The 22,169-nt window shown below is 38.9% G+C and overlaps 2 protein-coding genes across 2 annotated transcripts; one reads left to right on the top strand and one right to left on the bottom strand.

Moving 5' to 3' along the window:
* The first annotated feature begins 2,011 nt into the window (after window positions 1-2,011).
* Window positions 2,012-4,188, top strand: LOC146310134 (uncharacterized). The gene is made up of 2 exons (XM_084744258.1): window positions 2,012-2,219; window positions 2,943-4,188. The coding sequence occupies exons 1-2, from the start codon at window positions 2,030-2,032 to the stop codon at window positions 3,650-3,652; spliced, it is 900 nt and encodes a 299-aa protein (XP_084600384.1). The 5' UTR covers window positions 2,012-2,029; the 3' UTR covers window positions 3,653-4,188.
* Window positions 4,189-6,810: 2,622 nt separating this feature from the next.
* LOC146310133 (NACHT, LRR and PYD domains-containing protein 3-like) lies at window positions 6,811-18,349 on the bottom strand. Its single transcript, XM_084744757.1, has 10 exons — window positions 18,068-18,349; window positions 15,218-16,931; window positions 14,955-15,128; window positions 13,882-14,055; window positions 13,391-13,564; window positions 11,538-11,711; window positions 11,260-11,433; window positions 10,124-10,297; window positions 9,864-9,910; window positions 6,811-7,487 (listed from the first exon to the last, which is right to left on the bottom strand). The coding sequence occupies exons 1-10, from the start codon at window positions 18,339-18,341 to the stop codon at window positions 6,892-6,894; spliced, it is 3,675 nt and encodes a 1,224-aa protein (XP_084600883.1). The 5' UTR covers window positions 18,342-18,349; the 3' UTR covers window positions 6,811-6,891.
* Window positions 18,350-22,169: the final 3,820 nt, after the last annotated feature.

Raw genomic sequence — 22,169 nt, 5'->3', positions numbered from 1 at the left:
CCCCCATTGAAAAATAATTGCCCACCCCTGTTATAGAGGCTATTTTTACATGGATGTGGATACAGGTGTGCCTTTTCTCCACTGGATTCTCCACCCCATTTTGGATTGGACTTCTGAAAGATGTCATTAGTTCAAAATCATGTGTATAAGCACGTTCCATAAGGTTCTGGAAAACTGTAAAGTATCAAACTGATATATAAGTATTCAAACATGTCTTTTTATACAGATGTTAAAGGGATAGGTCACCCAAAAATGAAAATATGGTCATCATCTACTCACCCTCATACTGTTGGAAGGTCAGGTTTCATTTTTTAGTTCACAAAACACTAGTTTCACAGGAAAACAGTGTTACAGAATCTCCCTAACAGTGGAAATGAATGATCAGTGATCAGTTTTCAACAACTAAAAAAACAACAAAAAAACAAAAAAAACAAACAAACAACAACAAAAAACATAAAATGCTCCCATACTTCTTGTCTGGCATAAAAGTAACATGATAAAGTACTGTGATGGAAATGACAGTGCCAGTGTTATAAATGCATTTCATTCGGTTTATATAACTACTATAATATAAATATTTTACGTAAAATTAAAGTTAAATAAATCACAATATTTTTCTTTGTTCTTGACCATGAAGGAAGGAACGATAACAAGAAAACCTCGGTCCATGTACAAGTTCGACAGATACAGAGTTCATATGCTGTGCAGATATAGTAATATTAAAATGCAGGTACAGCACCACCACTGACTAAATGTTTTGTCTGTGAATATTCTCAGTCATCCAGGTCATGGTATTCGTATCAAGGTTTGTAGTAGGCAGCTGGACTTTATAGAGTTCTTGAAGACGCTTTGCCTCTCATCCAAGAGGCTTCTTCAGTTCTGCCTGATTGGTTTGGGAGTTAAAAAGCAAATTTAAAAAATTATTTTACCATCAATTTAAACTCATTTTAATCTAATCTAACATAAGAAGGCAGAGTTTGTTTCATTCTGAAGTTAAAAACTTAAAAACTTTGTAAAAAGTATTTTCAATTTGATTTATTTTGAATTAGATCATAAATTCTAGTTTCAAGTTGTTGCCTTTCAAACAAATGTAAATTTCACATGTGGTGCAACTAAGGATTATTTCATTTTCAATTAAACAATCAATTATTTTTTAAATTAATTCTTGTTTGGTCTATAAAATTTTAGTAAATGGTGAAAAATGTTGATCAGTGTTTTCCAGAGAGCAGAATGAGAACCTCAAATGTCTTGTTTTGGTCACAACCTCCCAAAAAATCTGTTTACTGTCATGAAGGAGTAAAGAAACAGGAAAATATTTACATTTAAGAAGCTGAAATCAGAGAAATTTGACTTGGGTTAAAATTGTGCATTTATTACATTTAATCTACTTAAATGGAAAAGTCATGATTGCACCACATGAAAAATACTGAAAGACTCAAGAACAGTTAAAAGATATTTTTCATGTGTGTGTGTGAAATTCATTAATTTTTTGAAAACACAAGGTATATTCATAATATGTTTAAAAACACATTTTTGTGGTGTGATGGAAATGATGATTTTCTTTGAATGTGACAATAAAAAAAACAATTGAATTCATATTGAAGCTTTCAAAACTACCATTATAATGTGCTTCACAAACAAGGACAAAAAAGAGAGCAAGCAGGAGAACAGTTAGGCTAAATACAGTTAGCATGGACTGGACTTAAAGCAACCAGCTAGAAGAGAGAGGCTGACAGATGTAAAACCCATCAACAGGCAGCCACCTGCCTGGGCCAGTCAGTCACACCGCAATTGGTTATTTTTTATTAAAAAACAACCTAGTTTGATAAGCAAAGCAAAAAAACAGCCTTAGAGACTGCTAAAGTTAGCTTAGTTAGCTGAAGCCAGGCTGACAGAATCGTAACCTAGCAACCAGCAGCAGTTAGTGACTGTTCTGAACTCAACTGATATTTCACTCAGTATTTCTCTGAAGACAGATTAGCTGTGAAGTAAATAAGGTAGTTTTCTTGGGGAAAAAGGTTTGTTAAAAATGTCAAGACTCCAAATGCTGAGAGAGTTGGTGGATCAGCGAGTCACTGCTGCTGCTGAAGAGATATCTGGACTGTTTGAAAGAACCATAGCAGAGTATGAGGAGGAACTTTGTCGAGTGAAAGAAAGTGAGCAACGACACAAGCTACTGGATGCTGTTTTCAACCCCACAGTTCAGTTACACAGAACAGGTCTGTACACACTCACATCTTACTCATAATTATCAAGAGCTCACTGTCAGTTTTGTGCTTAGAGCAAATTAGCAAATGTTAGCATATTGATAGTCAAACGGTCCACCCACTGCTCCAGATGCCCAGTCCCTCATTGGTTAAATGTTAATGTTAATTTGGTCCAAGGTGACTTGTTCTCAACCAGGCTCACAGAGTGACCGATCCACCAGGATTTCTCCCGATGACCAGTCCCACTGTCAGTAAAAACGTAGCATTAGAAGCTGCTTAAGTTAACTAGCTAAGCTTGCTAGCTGAAATCAGACTGATACAGTTGTAACCTAGCAACACAGCAGCAGTCAGTGACTATTTGAAATCACCAAACTCTCATAGCACAATTGCTTGTTTGTTAGCTGGCTAAAAAGGATTACTACACCTGTTACCTTGAAGGCATTTGGATTCATGAGATCACAAGATCATGCAAGAATCCAGCCAGGTGTCAAGTTATCCAGCTGGACCAAAAGTAATGTTAAACTTCAGTCATACGTGTTGTTGTGAGAGTCACTGGAAAGCGACTTATTCTGTTCTTTAGGTATGAGGATGTGTTGTTATATCTGTCATTATGGAGGGATGTTATAAATGACAGAGTTGGTCAGTTAGTTTGTAAGGAAATTCCATGTTCCACATTACTGATTAGTTTTTATTCATTTTATCCTATTTGTGTTTGTGTTTCAGTTGTCCCTACAGATGTCCAGCAGATGTCGGTGGTTACAGAAGAGGTTCCTCCTGAGTGGATCCCCAGCCTGGACCACGATGACCCACAGCTCCTACAGATGAAAGAGGAACAGGAGGAACTCCACACAAGAGAGAGACCATTTGGCTGTGGTGTTTGTGGGAAGAGATTTAAAAAAAATGGAAATCTGAAGACACACACCAGAGTCCACACAGGAGAGAGACCATTTGGCTGTGGTGTTTGTGGGAAGAGATTTAAACAAAACAAAAATCTGAAGATACACACCAGAGCCCACACAGGAGAGAGACCATTTGGCTGTGGTGTTTGTGGGAAGAGATTTAAACAACACGGATATCTGAAGATACACACCAGAGTCCACACAGGAGAGAGACCATTTGGCTGTGATGTTTGTGGGAAGAGATTTAAACAAAACGGGAATCTGAAGACACACACCAGAGTCCACACAGGACAAAGACCATTTGGCTGTGATGTTTGTGGGAGGAGATATAAACAACACGGAGATCTGCAGAGACACACCAGAGTCCACACAGGAGAGAGACCATTCGGCTGTGATGTTTGTGGGAAGAGATTTAAACAACACGGAGATCTGCAGATACACACCAGAGTCCACACAGGAGAGAGACCATTCGGCTGTGATGTTTGTGGGAAGAGATTTAAACAACACGGAGATCTGAAGCGACACACCCGAGTCCACACAGAGTGAAAACTATTCAGTTACAGGATTTGTTATGAAAAATTCATAAAATGACTGTGCTAGTTAGCACTATAGCATTTTCCTTGTGTTTTATTGTTTCATTGCATTTTATTTTTGTGTAACTCTTTTGAAATATGTTAAAAAGAAAGAATTGGCCATTAATGGAGTGTGAGAACTGGTGACATGTCTCAAGATAGATGCCATTCATTCTGTTGCTCAATATATAATAATCCTTAATATATGTATTGACATTTTGCAATTGAACACATCAAGACATGTATAAATAGAGTTGAAGTACATTATTAAATTTCCACTCAAGATACAGACGTTCCATCTAAGAACCAACACATCTCTTATTCTTCCAGAGAAAATTTGTGATAACCTTCTGCATACACTCTACACCAGGGGTGTCAAACTCAATCACAGAAGGGGCCAAAATTTAAAACACAGTCTAAGTCACGGGCCAAACAGAATTAACATTTATTAAACAGTCTTAAACTGACTATGTTTTATTCAGAAATATGAATTTTAACAGCCAGACTGCAACAACTTTTTCCTCAATAATATAAATAAGATTTAATTTTTTTTTTTTTCCAACAACAACAAAGGAAACGAGAATATTTCAGCTCAGAATATTTAAGCTCACATATCAAGGTGGGGGTTACATTTGAAAATGTTTGCTTTTTGTCTGGACACAAGATATTGGACACTTTAATCATGCAAACCCTCAATGGCACTGCATTGGACATAAAAATATGCTCATATAATAATATTACAAACCCATCAGTCCATCAGGTACAGATGAACATATTGACCTGCTCAATTTAACATTAAGGTCAAAACACACTGAGATCTTCAACAGAAAAGTCAACTGTAGCTTCTATGGTGCACTTCAGGCTTCAGATTTAAAATGTAACACCACAGAACCAGCAGTATTTTAGGAAAAGGTTAAACTGCTCACTGACACACACTGAGGAGACGAAGAGGAGAGACAGAGTCTGGACTCTTCATCATGACTTACAATAATGCAGCAATTAAGTATTTAAAGGTACACAAATCAGACTTGGAGTGAAAAAAACGCGCACCACAGAAGTGTACATTAATATTATGATTCATGATCGCGTCTTCGCGACTGCGAGCTGATTGATTTCTCGAGTTGCGCGGCAGCTGACGCAGTGCATTGTGGGACTTGTAGTATGGGAGTGGGAGTGCTATTTACCAACAGGCCATTCATAATAGACACGTGAAATTATCTCTGCCTTGAGTTTGACACGTGCCAAACGACCCAATTTTGGTTGATTTGTATTTGTTAATTGATTGAACTGCTTAGGGTAGTTGTTTGAACTTGCAAATCTATTTTTCTTAATTAAAATTTTCTGTTCAGTTGAATTAAATTAATTAATTAGATTTCTGTTTTGTTCAATATTTTTTCGTCATGTCATGTGCAAAAAATGTCTTTCAAATGGCTGTTTAAGATAAAGTAACCTTATTCTATCCTTGAAAAGGATAACCTGACCTCACCTCGCACAGAACCAACTTTCGTGAGGTTTCCTCCATCCTGGACACAACAGCAGTGCTGCACCTGAGAGGAGTGTTGGTTTGTGAGTCGATGCAGACTCACTGTTGGTTGGTTTTATAACCCACTCAGAGAGACGCGAGGAAACAGTGTAAAGAGACAGGATACTAGGCCTGTGTTTAAAGAGACATGAGATGTCCTTTCCTCTGAAGCGTCACATGAAGAGACATGTCAAAGACTAAATCAAGTCAGAGATTACACCGTGGAACAAAGTGATAATGGAGAGGTGAATTTCTCTGTGCTTTGGGATGCTGGTAAGGCAGTGCTTAGAGGGAAGATTATTGCAATGACTTCTTTTCTGAACAAATAAAAACAGCAGAAATCTTGCAGCCTACAGAGTTAACTAAAACATCTAGAACATCAAGAGAAAATGAATCATGATTTTCTTCAAGATATCAAAAGAGTTAGAAATTAGATTCATAATTTATGCACCCAAGATTTAGAGAAGAAGATCATATGTTTAAAACAAAGACACAATGAAGTTGGTGGTCATTCGATGAAGCTCTTGGCAAGGAATTGTGTAAACAAGAGGCGGATTCCACTATTTATAAAATACAGGATCCAGTAACTAAAAAACACACATCATGGGTTAGAGGAAATTCAAAATGTATTTGAATCTTATTACAAACATTTATATGCTACACCACATGTGCAACAGGGTGGGGACAGAGACATAGTGAAAGAAGATGTGCAGCAGTAACATGATGAAGTCTGATTTATTGTTTTATGCATTAATGTACAACTTTAAGATGATAGTAATGTACTGTGTTTTTCTAGTAATAATCAGTTCATGAGAGTTTTATTTTACTATTGTGTTTAAAACATCACTAATTCAAATAATTATCCTGCATTAGCTCCTGGTATCCTGCAGTGGTCATTCATTTATTTACTTCCTGTAATTACCACTCTACAGTCATTTACATTGTTAGTGGCAGAGTCCGCCATTGCCACAGATTCAGTCGGCTCTCCCACTTAAAGGATTCACAGGAATCAAGGCATGCATGTAATCCTGTGTAATTTTATCTCCTTATTGTTTACTGTTTGTTTGCTGTAGCAGAGCAAACCTAAATTTGTTTAAGACACAGTTCGGTCCAAAATCCAAACTAAAACACATATTTTTCCTCCGGCCTACAGTGCTATTAATCCATCTCCAACATTTTGGTGTGAGTTGCCTAGTTTTGGAGATAGCCTTGTAAAGATTTCTCTCCAATATAATGGATCTGGATGGCACTAGTCCTGTGGTGCTCAAAGTGCAGAAAAAAGGGAAAAAACTCAACAGAAATGTCTGTTTCCAGATATCATGAAATCAGATCTTGTTGTTGTTGTTGTTTCACATAGGAACTACTTTCTTTCTGCAGTAGAATCTACTGGAAGAAATGAATGAATGAGAGCAGGTAGATTCTAAAGTAGTTCTGGTAGATTCTACTGCAGAAAGGAAGTAGTCTGTGGATTATTTAGAGTGGCCAAGCCATGATTTTTGGAAAGAGACAAATTTTGAAATTTTCAAATGTAATTTTTTTTGAGCACCACAAGCTAAATGCCATTTAGTTACATTATAATGGAGAGAAGGCAGACATCTAAATGGTCAATATATCTGCAACTCACACCAATAGAAAAATAGACTACTGCAATACAGGCCAGAGAAATACTGGGGTGAACTGTCCCTTTAAGGTCATTCTGGATTGGGTTTTTTATTATTTTTTTTTAATTTAATTTCCTCAATCTGACACAGAGAAATGAAGGAACCATCAGAAGTTTTCTGTACTTTGTCAAAGCCAAGCCCTGCGTACAGTGGTTCAGTGAATCTGGTGTAGAGAGTGTAGATGTGTGTCTGTGTGTCAGAGGAGACTCTGTAAAAGGACAGAGTGCCAGCAGGCCAGTCCAGATACACTGCCACTGCATGGTTATTGTCTATGTCAGGGATGTGTATCTCTGTTTTTTTGTCATTGTGCCACAGACTGTAACTGTGACTATAGCAGTCCAGACGCCAGGACTTATCATTCTCCCCAAATCTGCAGTCACTGCTGCTTCCTCTCCTGCCGATTCCTCGGTAAGTCACTGCTACACAAAAGAATCCCTGATTCTTAATCTCCCAGTAACAGCGACCAGTCAAACCATTTCTACACAGCAGCTGTTTGAAGTAATCAAATCTCTCTGGATGATACCGATAGGGCTGTTCCTCCTTCACAAATTTCACCTCTCTGTTGTTCTCAGACAGGATCAGCTGTCTGTGGGCTGTGTCCGGGTCCAGTGTCAGATCACAGGCGTCTGATGGAAAGAGGAAACAATAAAAGCAGTAGAACAAGCGTGTTATAGTCAGCATATGTTGATATACTAACAACCTGGCAGTTAAAGAAATTAACTGTTTAAAGGGATAGTTCACCCAAAAATGAAAATCCAGTCATTACTGACTCACCCTCTTGCTGATTGAAGGTCAGGTTTAGTTTTTAGTGCAGTTTTTAGCTTCAGGAGACTTGGATTACACCAGACGAGCAGTATGGAGGCAATTTAATTACTGTTTTTTTTGCTACTTTTTCTGTTTAAAAACTGGTCACCATTCACTTAAATTGTTTGGGAGATTCTGCAGGGATGTTTTCCTATGAAACTCCAGCAGTGTTCTGTGGACTAAAAAAGGGCGAGTAGATAATGACTGAATTTTCATTTTTGTGTGAACTATCCCTTTAATGTTTTATGAACAATATACTTTGCACATGCGGCTTATTTGTTCTGTGAAGTGCAGCTCACAAATCGTCAGGCACTGTCACTTCTAAAACACTCTCACCACCCCAAATACAGTTTGAACACTGAGCAGATGTTGCACTGATCCAGCACACACATCAGGCTGGAGCTGCAGCTTGTGTGTCATTTGTGTGAGTGTTTACAAGAGATGTCTCGGCTCGCCTCAGGGTCATGTATATTCATCTACTGAAAAAAATTCAAAGAAAATATATTTCAAGTAGGTTGTTTGTTATTTCACCATTTTATTTTTATATCCTTTATAATATTTAATTCTCCCCTATATTTCACTGTTTTGTCACAAACTACTTCAATTTGCTCACCTTGTTTTCCTCCTCAGTTCTTCTCCACACACTCACACACCTCTGGTCTCTTTCTGCACACACACTGGATCACCCCTCCCCCCACCTCTTCCCATTTCTCTCACCATGTCCAGTTTGTGTCTCATCTTTCTTCTAGAGCTACACATAACAATTATTTTTGAAAAGATTATGACGGTGGCAGATTTAACATTATAATTGGGAGTAATTGTTGAAACATGAGGTCTGTGATTAATTAGAGACGTAAACAAAAGCAGCTTCTCATTTCAAGCTGATCACAGTGGATTTTGTCGGTTAAACTAGTGACTCACAATCAGATTTCATAAGTGTAGCTGGATGATTTAAGCTAATGCTAACTCACTGAGTTGGTCAAGAAGTCTCCTGCTGATGTGTTAATGTTTCCATCTGATATGTTTTAAAACAAGAACCCTGTGAAAGTGTTTATGTAAAGTCACCTGACAGCTGTGTACATGATATAACATTAATGCTAACAGACTGAGGCTAAAGTTAGCTTACATCTCAGCAAACATTGGTCGGATGGTGAAATACAGCAGGTATTATCTACATGTTAGATGACAGAAATACACTCATTAATGTAGGAAAAAGGAAGCACAGGGACTCAGTTAGTGCAGTGGACCTTGAGTCGGGTCACCCAGCCAGACCAGCCCACTTTGATTCTGCATCAGCTGACATCCTCCTCCTCAAACCCCCACAGAACAAATGCAGATGCAGTGGGATCTAACAAGTTTGTCTGGAGGTAACATGACTGCAGCTAGTAAGTTAGCATTAGTTAGCCAGACATGCTAACGTTTGCAGCTTATGTTAGAGCAGATGAAGACAGAGTTTAAACCATTCAGCACTCGTGTGCTCTTGGGTTTCACGACAACAAAAAAGACACCACCGTCCAGACTAATGAAACACTGAGTATCTCTTCTCGGAGCCTCCTGCACACCTTCAACATGGAGAGAAATAGAAAGCTTGACAGCTCTAGTTACAGTTCCTAACCTATGATAAGACAGTTACTGTTTGGAGGTGGGGCTTAGCGAACAGCCAGTTAAAATGCTCTAGGAGACTCTTTCTGTTTCTCTGCAGAGTGTGTGTGTACCTGCAGGGCGGACAGGTGAGGGAGGGGACTAATTTGACTCACTGGCTCTTTCAGATGCAGAATTAAAATGTTAAAATAGGTCACAAAATATACTTATTCCCTGCTGTTGGTGTATTCAAGCCTTGTTTATGATGGATTTAACTTCCCTTATGGCCTAATACATGCTGTAACATGTAATTCATATGTTTTGTCCTATGATTATTTCCCCTTTTGGATTTTGTATAAGAGTATGCTTCCCATTTTTTTAAGTATTGACACACAGGTACACATTGTTAATATAATATGTGACTACATAATAATAATATTTTGTGTCAATCCATACAAATCATTTAAGTACTGTATATATTTGTATGAATGGGACCATAAACTTGACACATACAAAAATGAGGATTTATATGCAATATAAAATACATTTTTAGGGTAAAGAATGAGTTCAAACAACATAGAAGCTGCTTTGTTCACAGAAATAAATAAAATACTTACACTTCCGCAGACCAGACTTTAACCTCTGCACTCCACCATGGTCCATTCTGAAATAATACACATAGTAAGAAAAGCAAATCTTAGTTTTATACTATACTTTATTTGAAGGGGTGTGTCTAAGACATTACACTGTCATAACCATGTTATGACACCTGTCATGCCAGGCAGGAGGAACACCATCTGAACAATAAATTGACCCCAAGTAAAGTGGTACATTTTGGACTTGTTGTAAAGAGCTCTCATCCCTCTATGAGACATACTTTAGAGTGTTCAGTCTCCACTGTGGATTCTCCAGTCCAGCAGACAAAAGCTTCTCTCCTGAGTCTCCTGGATGATTGTAGCTCAGATCCAGCTCTGTCAGATGGGAGGGATTGGAGCTCAGAGCTGAGGCCAGAGAAGCACAGCCTTCCTCTGTGACCAGACAGCCTGAGAGCCTATTAACATTGATGCATAGTCAGTTATTTTTTTGGTTTGAGCATGACGATAATTATTATTGTGATATGGCTATAGAAGACAGAGATTAAAAGACTTAAACTGTAATGAAAATGTGCAGAATTGTTCAAAAGTTTGGAATCACCGGCCACAAAAGTTGGATTTGGTGCAGTCAGATGGCTGAGGGGACTACATTTGATTTTTGAATGGCCTTTCATGCTTTCAGGTTGTATAAAGTCTTCTTTATGAGTAGATTTTACTTTGTATGAATGGTTTACTAAAAGTAAAGTAACAAGTAACATTTGTAGATCGAGAACAAAACACTGAAAGGGGTCAGCCAAACTGTAAACTGAAAGGGCAGAGTGAGACAAAGATATCTCTGAGCAAGGGTTGAAGGGATACTTCAATTTTTTTTAATGAGTTTGTATGAGGTACTTATGCACAGTCAGTGCATTAAAGAGATGATTCAACCAAAAATAGAAATTCAGTCATTATCTACTCACCCTCATGTCAATTGAGGGTTGGGTTTATTTTTTTAGTGAACAAAACACTGCTGGAGTTTGACAGGAAAACTGTGTTGCAGAATTTCCCAAACAATGGAAGTAAATCGTGACCAGTTTTCAAATGTAAAGAAACAACTGGAGAAAACAACATAACATTCCTCCATACTGCTCTTCTGGTGTAATCCAAGTCTCCTAAAGCCCCAACATGCTGTTTGCATACCATCACACCACACACACCCAGTTCAGACAGTGTGCATGTGAACATAAACATGGGCTTCTACAGTGAAGATTCAGGCTAAAAACATGCTGTTAATCTAAATGTTCCATTTCTGAATTACACTGTTTTTATCCATCTATTATTGAAGGAAAGAATAAAAAACATCAATATAAAAGGTGATTCCAAACTTGAATGGTAATGTATGTGAAGGAGCCTTTACATGTCAATGGGAATCTGTTCTAACCTGAGAGTTTCCAGTCTACATTGAGGACGCTCAAGTCCAGCAGAAAGAAGCACCACTCCTGAATCCTGCAGGTCGTTGATACTCATGTCCAGCTCTTTCAGACTGGAGGACTGGGAGCTGAGACCTGAGGCCAGAGCTTCACAGCTTCCCTCTGTTAGCTTACAGTGACTCAACCTGGATAAGAATTAACAATGAGGACAAAAACACTCTTTCATGGGTCTGCAAACTAAAATGTTAATCTAAATTCTTTAAAAAACAAAATACTTCTCTCTGCTGACCTGAGAGTTTCCAATGTGCAGTGTGGACTCTGCAGCCCAGAAGAAAGGTGCTTTATTCCTGAATCCTCCAGGTTGTTGTTACTCAAGTCCATCAGTCTCAAACAGGAGGTCTGGAGGCTGAGAACTGAAGCCAGAAACTCACAGCTTTTTCCTGACAGGTCACAAGTATTTAGCCTGAAGAAGAATGAATCATGAACAAACATTAAAAAGAAAAATCTGAATTATAACAATGACAATATATGTCCAAAAAGGGGTGGGACGTTTAGCTAGTCTTGCATAGCCAGACCTCTCTCCACAGCACCCAGTCCTGGAGAAAGGTCTGGCTCCACGCATAGACATTCTGCCATAGGAGAAAAACACGCCCTGCCTTGTTTGCATTACTTTAAACTAATCACAAACATCTTGGGCAATGCTAAGCCCAGGATACAGTGACGGTGCTGCTGCAAAACAGTGTCGAAGGGAAACTTGCCGGGAGAGAAGACATGGTTTACATGGCTCTCTGATCAGTTAGGGGGGCCCCTTAGCAGAATTCTGCTCAGGACCAGCTCTGGGTAAGAGAACAGAACAAGCTCACTGAAATGTCAGTAACTGTGATTGCGTTATTCATTTGAAAAAAGTACTTATTGCCAAAAGTAGTAGAATTACAGTAATGTGTTACTTTGCAACACGTTACTCCCAACACTGCCTGAACGTATGACCAAATTCTGAAAGAAAAAATTGAGAAAATTCCCCACATAATGTTGGATCAACCAGTCAGCTTGATGCACAGGCGTTGGCTGAGATTTGGGAGATTTGTGCGTCAGCCCCTCTACAAAAACACTTCAATCTATGGTTACACCTTTCTGTGTGTAGGTTTGCAGAGATGTTAATGGCCATCTCTGTAGAAGCACAATTCCAGCTTTAATAGGCACACCCAGGCTTGGGGAGTAATGGTTTACATGTAACAGTGTTACATAATTAGGATACAGAAAAAAGGTAACTGTAATCTGTTACAGTACAGAAAAAAAATATGTAATCAGATTACCGGCATATTTGATAAAAACAGGGATTACTTAGCAGGATTACATTTTAAAATCAGACGGGATATACTACAATGCAGCAGACACATGGACAGTGTGCACGCATTGTGACACTTTACAGTGTAGCCTCGATCTGTGTGTCAACATAATGTAAGCTAAGGTCGTTCATCATTATGGCCACTGCTGGGGAGAGAAATGCTTTTACTGGATGGAAACTCCAGCATCATTTTGAGTTTAAATCAGAAAAGGGGAACAACAACAAATTATGCCTCCCAGCTGTCAAAATACTGTCATCATCCAGGGACTCGACGTCCAACTTCAAGAAACATCTACAGGTACGAAGACAAACCACTGACATTTGCTAGAAATCCAGTAAGCTAAAGTTAAGGTTTGCTAGCTTGCTAACACGTAAACAACCTGTCAATAACCTGTCAATACTGCTACTCATGCTACTACTGTACTGTATCACTACTACTGGAAAACATTTTGGGACTGTAGGTGCTGATACTGATTTGTGTCGTGCCAAAAAGTGATAACGTTAGTCCGCCAAAAACTGAATCACCCAGTTTATATACATCTAATATTATAACAGCTGTATGGTATTGAAGTAATCAAAAACTAACTAAAAGTAATCAGGTACATTACTTTAATATTGTAATACTTAGAGTAAGTTCCTGATTACATTTTTTGACAGGTAACTTGTAATTGTACTGGATTACATTTTTAAAGTAACCCTCAGAACCCTGGGCACACCTGTTATCACCTGAAACTTCCAAACCGAGTGTCAGAGGCTGGTGTGCCAGCCTAATTAAAACAATACAGAAACCAGCTGACCTGAGAGTTTCCAGTTTACAGTGTGGACTCTCCAGCCCAGCACTGAACACCAGAACTCCTGAATCCTGCAGGTTGTTCATACTCAGGTCCAGATGTGTCAGACTGGAGGACTGGGACGTAAGGAAAAAGGCCACAGCATCACAGCTCTGCCATGTTAGTGCACAGTCAATCAACCTAAAAAAGAATAAGCAATACATGCAAACTTTAACTTAAAAAAATGCTTCTAATGAGACAGAATTGAGCTGTCTGTGTCATGGTTTGGGGTTTTTCTGGGGACTGACACAAAAAGGCAACAACAAACTGACACAGAAACACAGAAACATGACTAAGTAGGAACTAATTAGACACAGGTGAAATGAACAGTAATCAAAAAGGGTGGGACAAAGGACAAAGACAGGAAGTAAAGACACAAAAACAAAGGGGAAGGAAAAAACTACTAAATAAAACACGACATGACCAATAAAAACCCAAAACCATGACTGCTGACTGACCTGAGCTTTTCCAGTTTACAGTGTGGACTCCCCAATCCCACAGAGAGCAGCCCCACTCCTGAGTTCCACAGTTTGTTGTTGGTGAGGTCCAACTCTTTAAGACGGGAGAACTGACAGCTGAGAACTTCAGACAGATCGTTACAGCTATCAAATGTCAGATCACAGCAACACAACCTGAAGGAGAGTAAATGACGAAGATTGGCAAATACCTGAAATACAAGTTTTAATCAGTGGGTGAGAACTGGTGGTGTTCCTGCAGTCACTACTCCCCACAACAAACTGAGGAGGGAAACTTTTGCAGCAAAGAGTGGGACCTGGAAAATCTAGATGTGTCAAGTGACAATGAATACATTTTCCTTTAAGCAATGAACGCAACCCTAAGCTGCACTAGTGAAGCAGCCCAGTGTCCAGTAGATCAGATCAGTGGCTGCATAGGACAGTCTCCAGATATGAGTAGTTGTATGTGTGTCCATGTGTGCAAAGTTTTGGACAAACTGAAATTTTAAACAGATGGTGTTTCTAGATGAAATCAAGGCATTACCAACAGTTACAACTGATCCTCTAGGAAACATGAAAGTCTAAACCTAACTTCAATGCAATCCAGTATCAACTGCTTGTTGAGCTACTTCTACCCAATCCAAAAAAAATGAAACCTTTTTGTAGCACTAAGGGAAAAGTCAGGGGGTCACTTAGTCTTGAGGACAGATCCTCTGGAAACCATGAATATCTGTACCACACTTTGTGCTTTCACTGGATCACCAAAAACTCTGCTGCTGCACAATTAAGTAAGTTTCTTTAAGTCATCATAATTCATCTTTCGAAGACAGTGAACATGTGTACCATATCTCATGGCCATCCATCCAATACTTTTAAAAAATTTCCAGGACTTACATAAAGTGGAGGACCAACGAACTGACCTTGCTATCCCTAAAGCCACATCACCATCATGGACAAAAAGTCTGTAATGTCTTACTTTTTTAAGGTAAAGATAACTTTTTTAAAAGATAAGAGTTGCAGCTACAAACTATTAAAACATGATATTAAAAAAAAATCCTTAGGTAAAGCAAGCAAACCTGAGAATCTTCAGTCTGCAGTGTGGGCTGTGAAGGCCATCTTTCAGTTTCCTGGTACCAGTGACCTCCACAGCGTTGTAACTCAGGTCCAGCTCTCTCAGATTAGAAGACGTGGAGCTGAGAACTGAGGCCACAGCGTCCCAGCATTTCCAAGACAGCTTACAGTCACTCAGCCTAGAAGCCAAAGCAGGAGAACAGATGAGCAAGAATGTAAAAATCAAACATTAATAGTATTTAATATGTTCAGTAAGTTGTACACCCACAGAGCTACACCGGAGGCTTGAACCACCGGCAGCAACCTCAGAAGACCTTCCTCGGAAGCAGAAAATTTCTTCAGGTCAAAGACATCCGACTTGCTCTCTGATGACAGTAAGATGAGGACCAGAGCTGACCACTGAGCAGGAGTCAGTCCTTCTGTGGACAGACTACCCTCACCAAGGTACTGTTGGATCTCCTGCACTAGAGAATGATCCTTCATCTCATTCAGACAGTGGAACAGATTTAAGCATCTCTCTGGACAGGGATTCTCCTTGATCTTCTTTTTGATGTACTGGACTGTATCCTGATTGCTCTGTAAGCTACTTCCTGATTGTTTCAACAGAGCTTGAAGAAGTGCTTGATTGTTCTGCAGTGACAGACCGATGAGGAAGCGAAGGAACAAGTCCAGGTGTCCATTTGGGCTCTGTAAGGCCTTGTTGACTGCACTCTGGAAGAGGTGTTCGACTGGTGATTGTGCTGACTGGTGGGAGACTGATTGTTCTTCAGACAAGAGTTTGACACCAGAGTTGATGAATGTCACAATGACATGAACAGCAGCCAGAAACTCCTGAAAGCTTGCATGGACAAAGCAGAAACGTCTGTCCTGGTTCAGCACACAGTCCTCTTTAAAGATCTGTGAGAACACGCCTGAGTACACAGAAGCAGTTCTAATATCAATGCCACACTCTAGAAGATCAGCCTCATAGAAAATCAAGTTGCCTTTCTGCAGCTGCTCAAAAGCCAGTTTTCCCAGAGACACAATCATCTTGCTGGTCTCAGTGTTAGAGAGTGGATCTGTCTCAGTTCTTCCATGATATTTGGACTGATTTAATAGAAAACTGATGTACATCTCAGTCAAGGTCTTGGGCAGCTTTCCTTTGTCATTGGTTTTGAACACATCCTCCAGAACTGTGGCAGTGATCCAACAGAAGAGTGGGTTGTGGCACATAGTGTGGAGGCTTTGTGATGCCTTGATGTGGGTGATGACTTTGCTGGCCAGCTCCTTATTCCTGAATCTCTTCCTGATGTACTCATCCTTCTTTTGATCAGTGAAACCCCCTACCTCTGTCACCATGTCAGTGAACTCTGGAGGGATTCGACTGGCTGCCACGGGAGTTGTGGTTATCCAGAGGGAAGCAGATGGGAACAGTTTCCCCATGATGAGGTTTGTTAACAGGATATCAACCGAAGCCAAGTCGGTGATATCAGTGAGGATCTCGTTGTGATCAAAGTCCAAAGAAAGTTGGCACTCATCCAGACCATCGAGGATGAACACAATCTGGAGTTTATCAAAACTGCATATTCCTGCTTCTTTGGTATCAGGAAAGAAATGATGAAGAAGTTCCACCCAGCTGTATTTCTTCTCCTTCAAGAAATTAAATTCTCGGAAAGTCAATGGAAATATGAACTGTATATTGCTCTTCACTTTGTCTTCAGCCCAATCCAAGGCAAACTTCCGTGTCATGACTGTTTTCCCAATACCAGCCATTCCTTTCGTCATTAACGTTCTCACTGATCTGCCTTGGCCAGGTAAGGTTTCAAATATGTCTCCTATATTGATCGTGCATTCCAGGCTTTGCTTCATGGCACTGACATGGAGCTCAGTGTATATCTGATTCATCAACATCTGCTTTCCAGGTTTTGTGCTTTGCCCAAACAAATGCTGAAGGGTCTTGCTCAGATTGGATTTGAGTTTATGCTGGCAATCAGTGAGAGCCTCTGAAAGAACGAACAACAGATGACTTTAATAAAAATATACTAACGTAAATGGAATAAAGCAAACAAAAATATAACAATAATAATATAATACAATAATGTAAACATTTCCAGAAAGATGGATGTAAACACATCTCTACGTCCTGTTTTTTACGTAGCATATTACTGTCAAGTGGAGTAGCAACCTGACAAAATGTTGTAAGACTTTGACATTTTCAACAGCATGTGTTTTGTCTCTGTTTTTCATCAGTGTACTTTCAGTGGCTTTTTGTGTCTTTCTAATTATACGGCAATATTACATCCTTTCTCTAGATGTACAAACTCAAACACTCCACAGTATTGTCACGTCCAAGCTTGATTAGAGACCCCCCCCCAGGGGATCTCTCATAGCACAAGCAGCTGCAGTATTGAAGGGCCAGGCCTGCCAGCAAGCTTTTGTTCAGCTGTATTTGTGTGTTACAGTCTTGACACGTATTGTATTTAAGTTTTATAGAAGAATCACCTTTTCTCTTAATTCTATTACGTTATTACTGAAGCAAGTTATGTTTAAATCTAACTAAAATGCTAAATGCTAACAGAAAGACAGTAATTTAGCTGTTGAGGCTAATGCTAAATAACATGCCATCATCTATCAGCAAACTTTGATGCATCCAAATAAATCCACTGAGAATGTACATGAAACAGTTCTTGTAGTCAAATACATTTTCTTGCCATTCCTCGTCTTCCACAAAACATCCCCTTATGTAAACAAATGGGGTAACCATAGAGATAACAGCGGACACTGATGTCAAACAAAGCAGACAACAGCACACACAGCAGGCCTGCAAGCCTATCAAGCTTTGTATTTCTCTATATGTGGAAGAGGTGTGCATGGGGCTGAAGAGTGACACTGCATTTCATGAGTCTGGACCATGGCATCTATTTGTAGTCTTTCAAATAGATGAAACACAAAAACACTTGAACTTATGTTTCATTTTGTACAATATGCTTTAGCAATACTGTACTTTACTATGGTCACCAAAAAAGCCACTTTGAATTTGAATTTGAGTTCAGGTATTAGCATTAGCGTTCATTAGCTGTTGCACTTTTCCAGTGAGAGTCATCATTTTAGCCACCAAAATCCACGGTCACACACTTACCTTTGGATGTTAAGTTGCTGATCGATAAACGCTCCACCAAGTCATTCTTATTGATCAGCTTCAAAACTTTAATGGTCACCTCCACTGCATTTTTGTTGTAGGTGTCTGTGATCTCATCCACTGTGTCCAGCCTGTCTGCGTTCTGTAACTGGCTCCTTGGGATTGCTGGGAAGCCTTGCAGGACGTCAGCCTGCTGCAGGAACCATTTGAACTTTTTAAACTCTTCATCTGCCAAATCCTCCAGTGTTGCCAGCAGTTCTACAGCTGTTGCCATGGTTTCTTCTTACTGAAAAAACAATAATAAATACAATTTAAATTAAAAAAAAAAAAAAAACCTTGCATTATTAACATACATTAATACATGAAGTATAATGTAATATTAAACAATACGTAAATGTGTTTCACATTGTTTAGACTACAATTTTGGCACTCTAACCAACACTTGTAATAAATGTAATGATTAAATGTCATGTAATAAACATAACATTAATCTAAAGTTATTAATATGCATTTATGTGTATATTTGCTAAAGGGAATTTAAGCAATTTAATATCATACCATATAAAGTTGGGAGTCTTAAAATCAGGGCGTATTATAACTTTTAGTCCCTAGAATAGGTGAAGCAGCTGTTAAAACACTAGATTGTACATTTCCCATAATGCAACTCAATATTATCTTTGACTGACCACAGAGCAACAGACTCCAACTGATGAATACACTTTTTAACTTTTTAATTTAATATGTAAAATCAATAAAGTGTCCCTTAGCTTGCTCCTTTGTGGCAGATAATGCAGTTCATGATATCAATTCATAAAATCCAAATGAAATCCCAAAATCGATTTTTAATGTCTTTTCTCCTATGGATGTGTTACAGCCTACAGTTTTAACCCTGTAAGTCTAGTGTGACCAGCCTTTGGTGCGAGATCTTATAGCAGGAGATCTCATAGTGATAGATCATGTGGCACGAGATTTCCCTAATTTCAGTGTGTTGGTCAGGTCAGGTTTAATATAAAGTACATGATAAATGTAACTACTTTGGGGTCAATTCTTAATGTACACATTAATATTTTTTATACGCGGGTTAGAAGGTTCTTTGTACAATTTATAGCATTAATTCTCTGAGAATCTCTTTCATAACCAAGCAAAACTGGTACTGTGACTGAAATATTCCTGACATCAAATTGAGCCAAATTGTGAATTCAATTAAATCATGACCTTGTGAACTGAATCAAATTGATTTGGAAATATGCAATAATGAAGATTCAGTGAGTCAAAACATGTTGGTCAATCCATTTATGAGTTAATAAAGGATTTTTATATTGACAATCAGAGTGCCTCTGATTTTTCTAGACAACCAACACTTTGGACTTCCATCACTAGTAAGTGGAATAGTCATTGTTTGTTTTATCTTTATCCAAATAAAATTTTTTATGTGTACTTCCATGACTGTATGCTGAAAGACCTTTAGAGAAACTTTAAAAAAAATGCCTCCATGCTGACAGTTGTGGCCAGAGGCATTACGTTTACAGGTCATCCCATTCTTTCCTCTGTTTCTCCAAACAGCTCTATAGCTCCTCCTTGTGGCGCTTGTGCACCTCAGATTTTTTTTTATATACACGTATATATTCCATGTTAACACATTCATAGAGCTGAATATTCTATGGGTGTTGAAAAACCAGTGAATTTTGTCAAAAATGCTGCTGCTGGCTGGCAATTTTATTAAAAAAACGCTGGCGGGGAAAGAGTTAATGTGACTCGGTGGCCAGCAGCAACACACACTGAGCCAATTGGCAAAAGAGGAGGGTGGCTGGGCAGCCACATCATTCATAGAGGGATTGTTACAGCATGACATTTCAAGTACCTCGAGGCAATTTCTTCAAATTTGGTAAAAATGTCCATTTGAATTTGGTGGTCAAAGGTCACTGGAACACTGTATAAACTGTATGACATTTTAATTTTGTATGAGACTGTTTTCTTATTCTAGAAAAATTAAAATTAAAAAATAAACAAATACATAAGTCACTGTGACCTCACAAAACACATTTTTGACCATAAATCATAGAAGAATTCATAGACTAATTATGACAAATGTCTAATAGGATACTAGCAGTGCTGGAGAGTAACTACTTACATGTAACTAGATACATGCAATTAAATGACAAAATAAATGTAACTGAAATCTGTTACAGTTACTAAGAAAAAATACGGAACTAATATGGAAGTGGCAGATATCTGCAGTCTGCTGAGTGCACTCTTTTAGTGGACATGTGACTCTTCCGACATGTTATGTGCAGGGACTTCCTTATTGTCCACTGGTTGACTGGCACTTAAGATTTTGTACAGATTAAATCAAACAAATGTATTATTGGATTTTGTTACCTTCAGAGCTAGACTAGCTGCTTCCCCGTTTTCAGTCTTTGTGCTATGCTAAGATAACTAGCTGCTGGTGAATTACATTCAGCATTCAACTCTCAGCAAGAAAGTAAATAAACCTACAGCCCATAATGTCAAACCTTTATAACATTTGTGTACACAAGAAAAAGTCTGTCTAATACTTAGCTTGTTATAACTGATCTGTAATGACTACATTGCCAAAAATGCGTGTGAATAAAGACCAGTAAAATGCTCTAAAACACCTTGTCTTGTAGGCTTTTTGAGTGTTATTCTGTGAAAGCAGTAAGTGAGAAAGCAGTACCTTTCCTTTGCATGCAGAGGTCTCGATTGAAGCTCTCTGTCCAGGTTGAGGGCTTGAGTCTGTGTGGTGTTACAACCGCTGACAAACCAGGGCAGAGAAAAAAGAAGAGGAACTCAAAGGTTCCTCATGTACAGTTAGTTCCTCTGCCAAGACTGTCTGATGGTGCACACACAACAGATTGTTGCTAAGCACCATAAATTGCATTATTTATTAATTAAACATGATGATGTTGTGATACTTTCTGCCTTCTGAGGTGATGCATTAAGTTGGAAATTCCTCTTTCCACCTGCAGTTGTATGAAGTAACCCACAGGAGCGGCGCACCATCGGCCCTCGTCACATTCTGGTGAAATGTCTGCAGCTTACCGACAGAGAAAAAGTCCGACTGGGAGCGAAGGAGCTTGGAACTTTTCAGTGGAAAGGTGCTGAAGTGGATTTTTTGCCGGGCTTCACTAAGGGTGAAGAACAGAGAAACAGAACAAGAGAAACAAATTTAGGGAAGTCAGATGCATCTGCAGGAAATGTGGACTGCGATACTCTGCAGTATTCAGCAGTGCTCTGGGTTACATTGTTTACTAGTTTATATCTTAAATAACTTTTAAAATCAAAATTTTCTTACAACTCTTAAAATGAAGATGTCACGACCCTTTGTGAAGCTTTGAAGTCCCCTGGTGGGGAACCAGTGATAAAGAGCATAATAATGTCTAAAGCCTATTGCCTGTACAGATACTGTACATTCTCTCATTTGACACACATTACAAGAGATCAACCATGACTACATTACCCAGCACACCTATACACAACAGAGCAGGAGCTGAGAGTAATTTACACTGAAGAAGAAACCCCTTTGATTGAATGCTACGATTGTCATGGTTTGGGATTCTTGTTGGTTGTTTCCTGTTTTATTTTGATAGTTTCTGTTCCTCCCTCATGTGTTTTGGTTTTACTTCCTGTATTTGTCTGTGTTCCCTCCCTTTGTGATCACTGATTATTTTCACCTGTCTCTAATTGCCCTCACCTGTGTCTTGTTTTCTTCCCCTTCCTAGTGTATTTAATCCTGTGTCTTGTCCTCTTTTGTTTGTCGGTTCATTGTCTCTCCCTGTCGCCTCGTCTCAGTGCTTGTTTGTTTCCCAGTGTTCTCCTGTTAGTGGATTTTCGTTTTTTTTCCCTGCCTGGATTTTTGACCCTCACCTGCTGGATTTCTGTAAGCCTTTTGTTCTTTTGGTTTTTGTAATTAAATCTGTTTGAACCGCTCCTCTGTGTGGTCTGCATTTGGGTCCTCCACCTTGTTCAAATCGCAACAACAATTGATAATGTATTTAACATCAACAAAAAGTAGCTAATACTCTGAGTAGTTTTTGTACTTTTACTTAAGTAGTTTTCTAACACCAGCACTTTTACTTTTAAC

This window comes from Lutjanus erythropterus, chromosome 19 (assembly GCF_056507025.1).
Source record: "Lutjanus erythropterus isolate fLutEry1 chromosome 19, fLutEry1.hap2, whole genome shotgun sequence".
Taxonomy (NCBI): domain Eukaryota; kingdom Metazoa; phylum Chordata; class Actinopteri; order Lutjaniformes; family Lutjanidae; genus Lutjanus; species Lutjanus erythropterus.
The sequence above is the reverse complement of the archived record's forward strand: the minus strand, read 5'-3'. Positions and strand labels throughout refer to the sequence as shown.

Bases quoted from the DNA above. Each gene is read 5' to 3' on its own strand.
- LOC146310133 (XM_084744757.1), bottom strand. From the start codon at position 18,341: ATGGCAACAGCTGTAGAACTGCTGGCAACACTGGAGGATTTGGCAGAT. The intron at 16,932-18,067 runs GTAAGTGTGTGA...TCGTTCTTTCAG, and splicing joins CAGCAACTTAACATCCAAAG to AGGCTCTCACTGATTGCCAG. The intron at 15,129-15,217 runs GTGGGTGTACAA...TTTGGCTTCTAG, and splicing joins CAAGCCTCCGGTGTAGCTCT to GCTGAGTGACTGTAAGCTGT.
- LOC146310134 (XM_084744258.1), top strand. From the start codon at position 2,030: ATGTCAAGACTCCAAATGCTGAGAGAGTTGGTGGATCAGCGAGTCACT. The intron at 2,220-2,942 runs GTCTGTACACAC...TTGTCCCTACAG, and splicing joins AGTTCAGTTACACAGAACAG to ATGTCCAGCAGATGTCGGTG.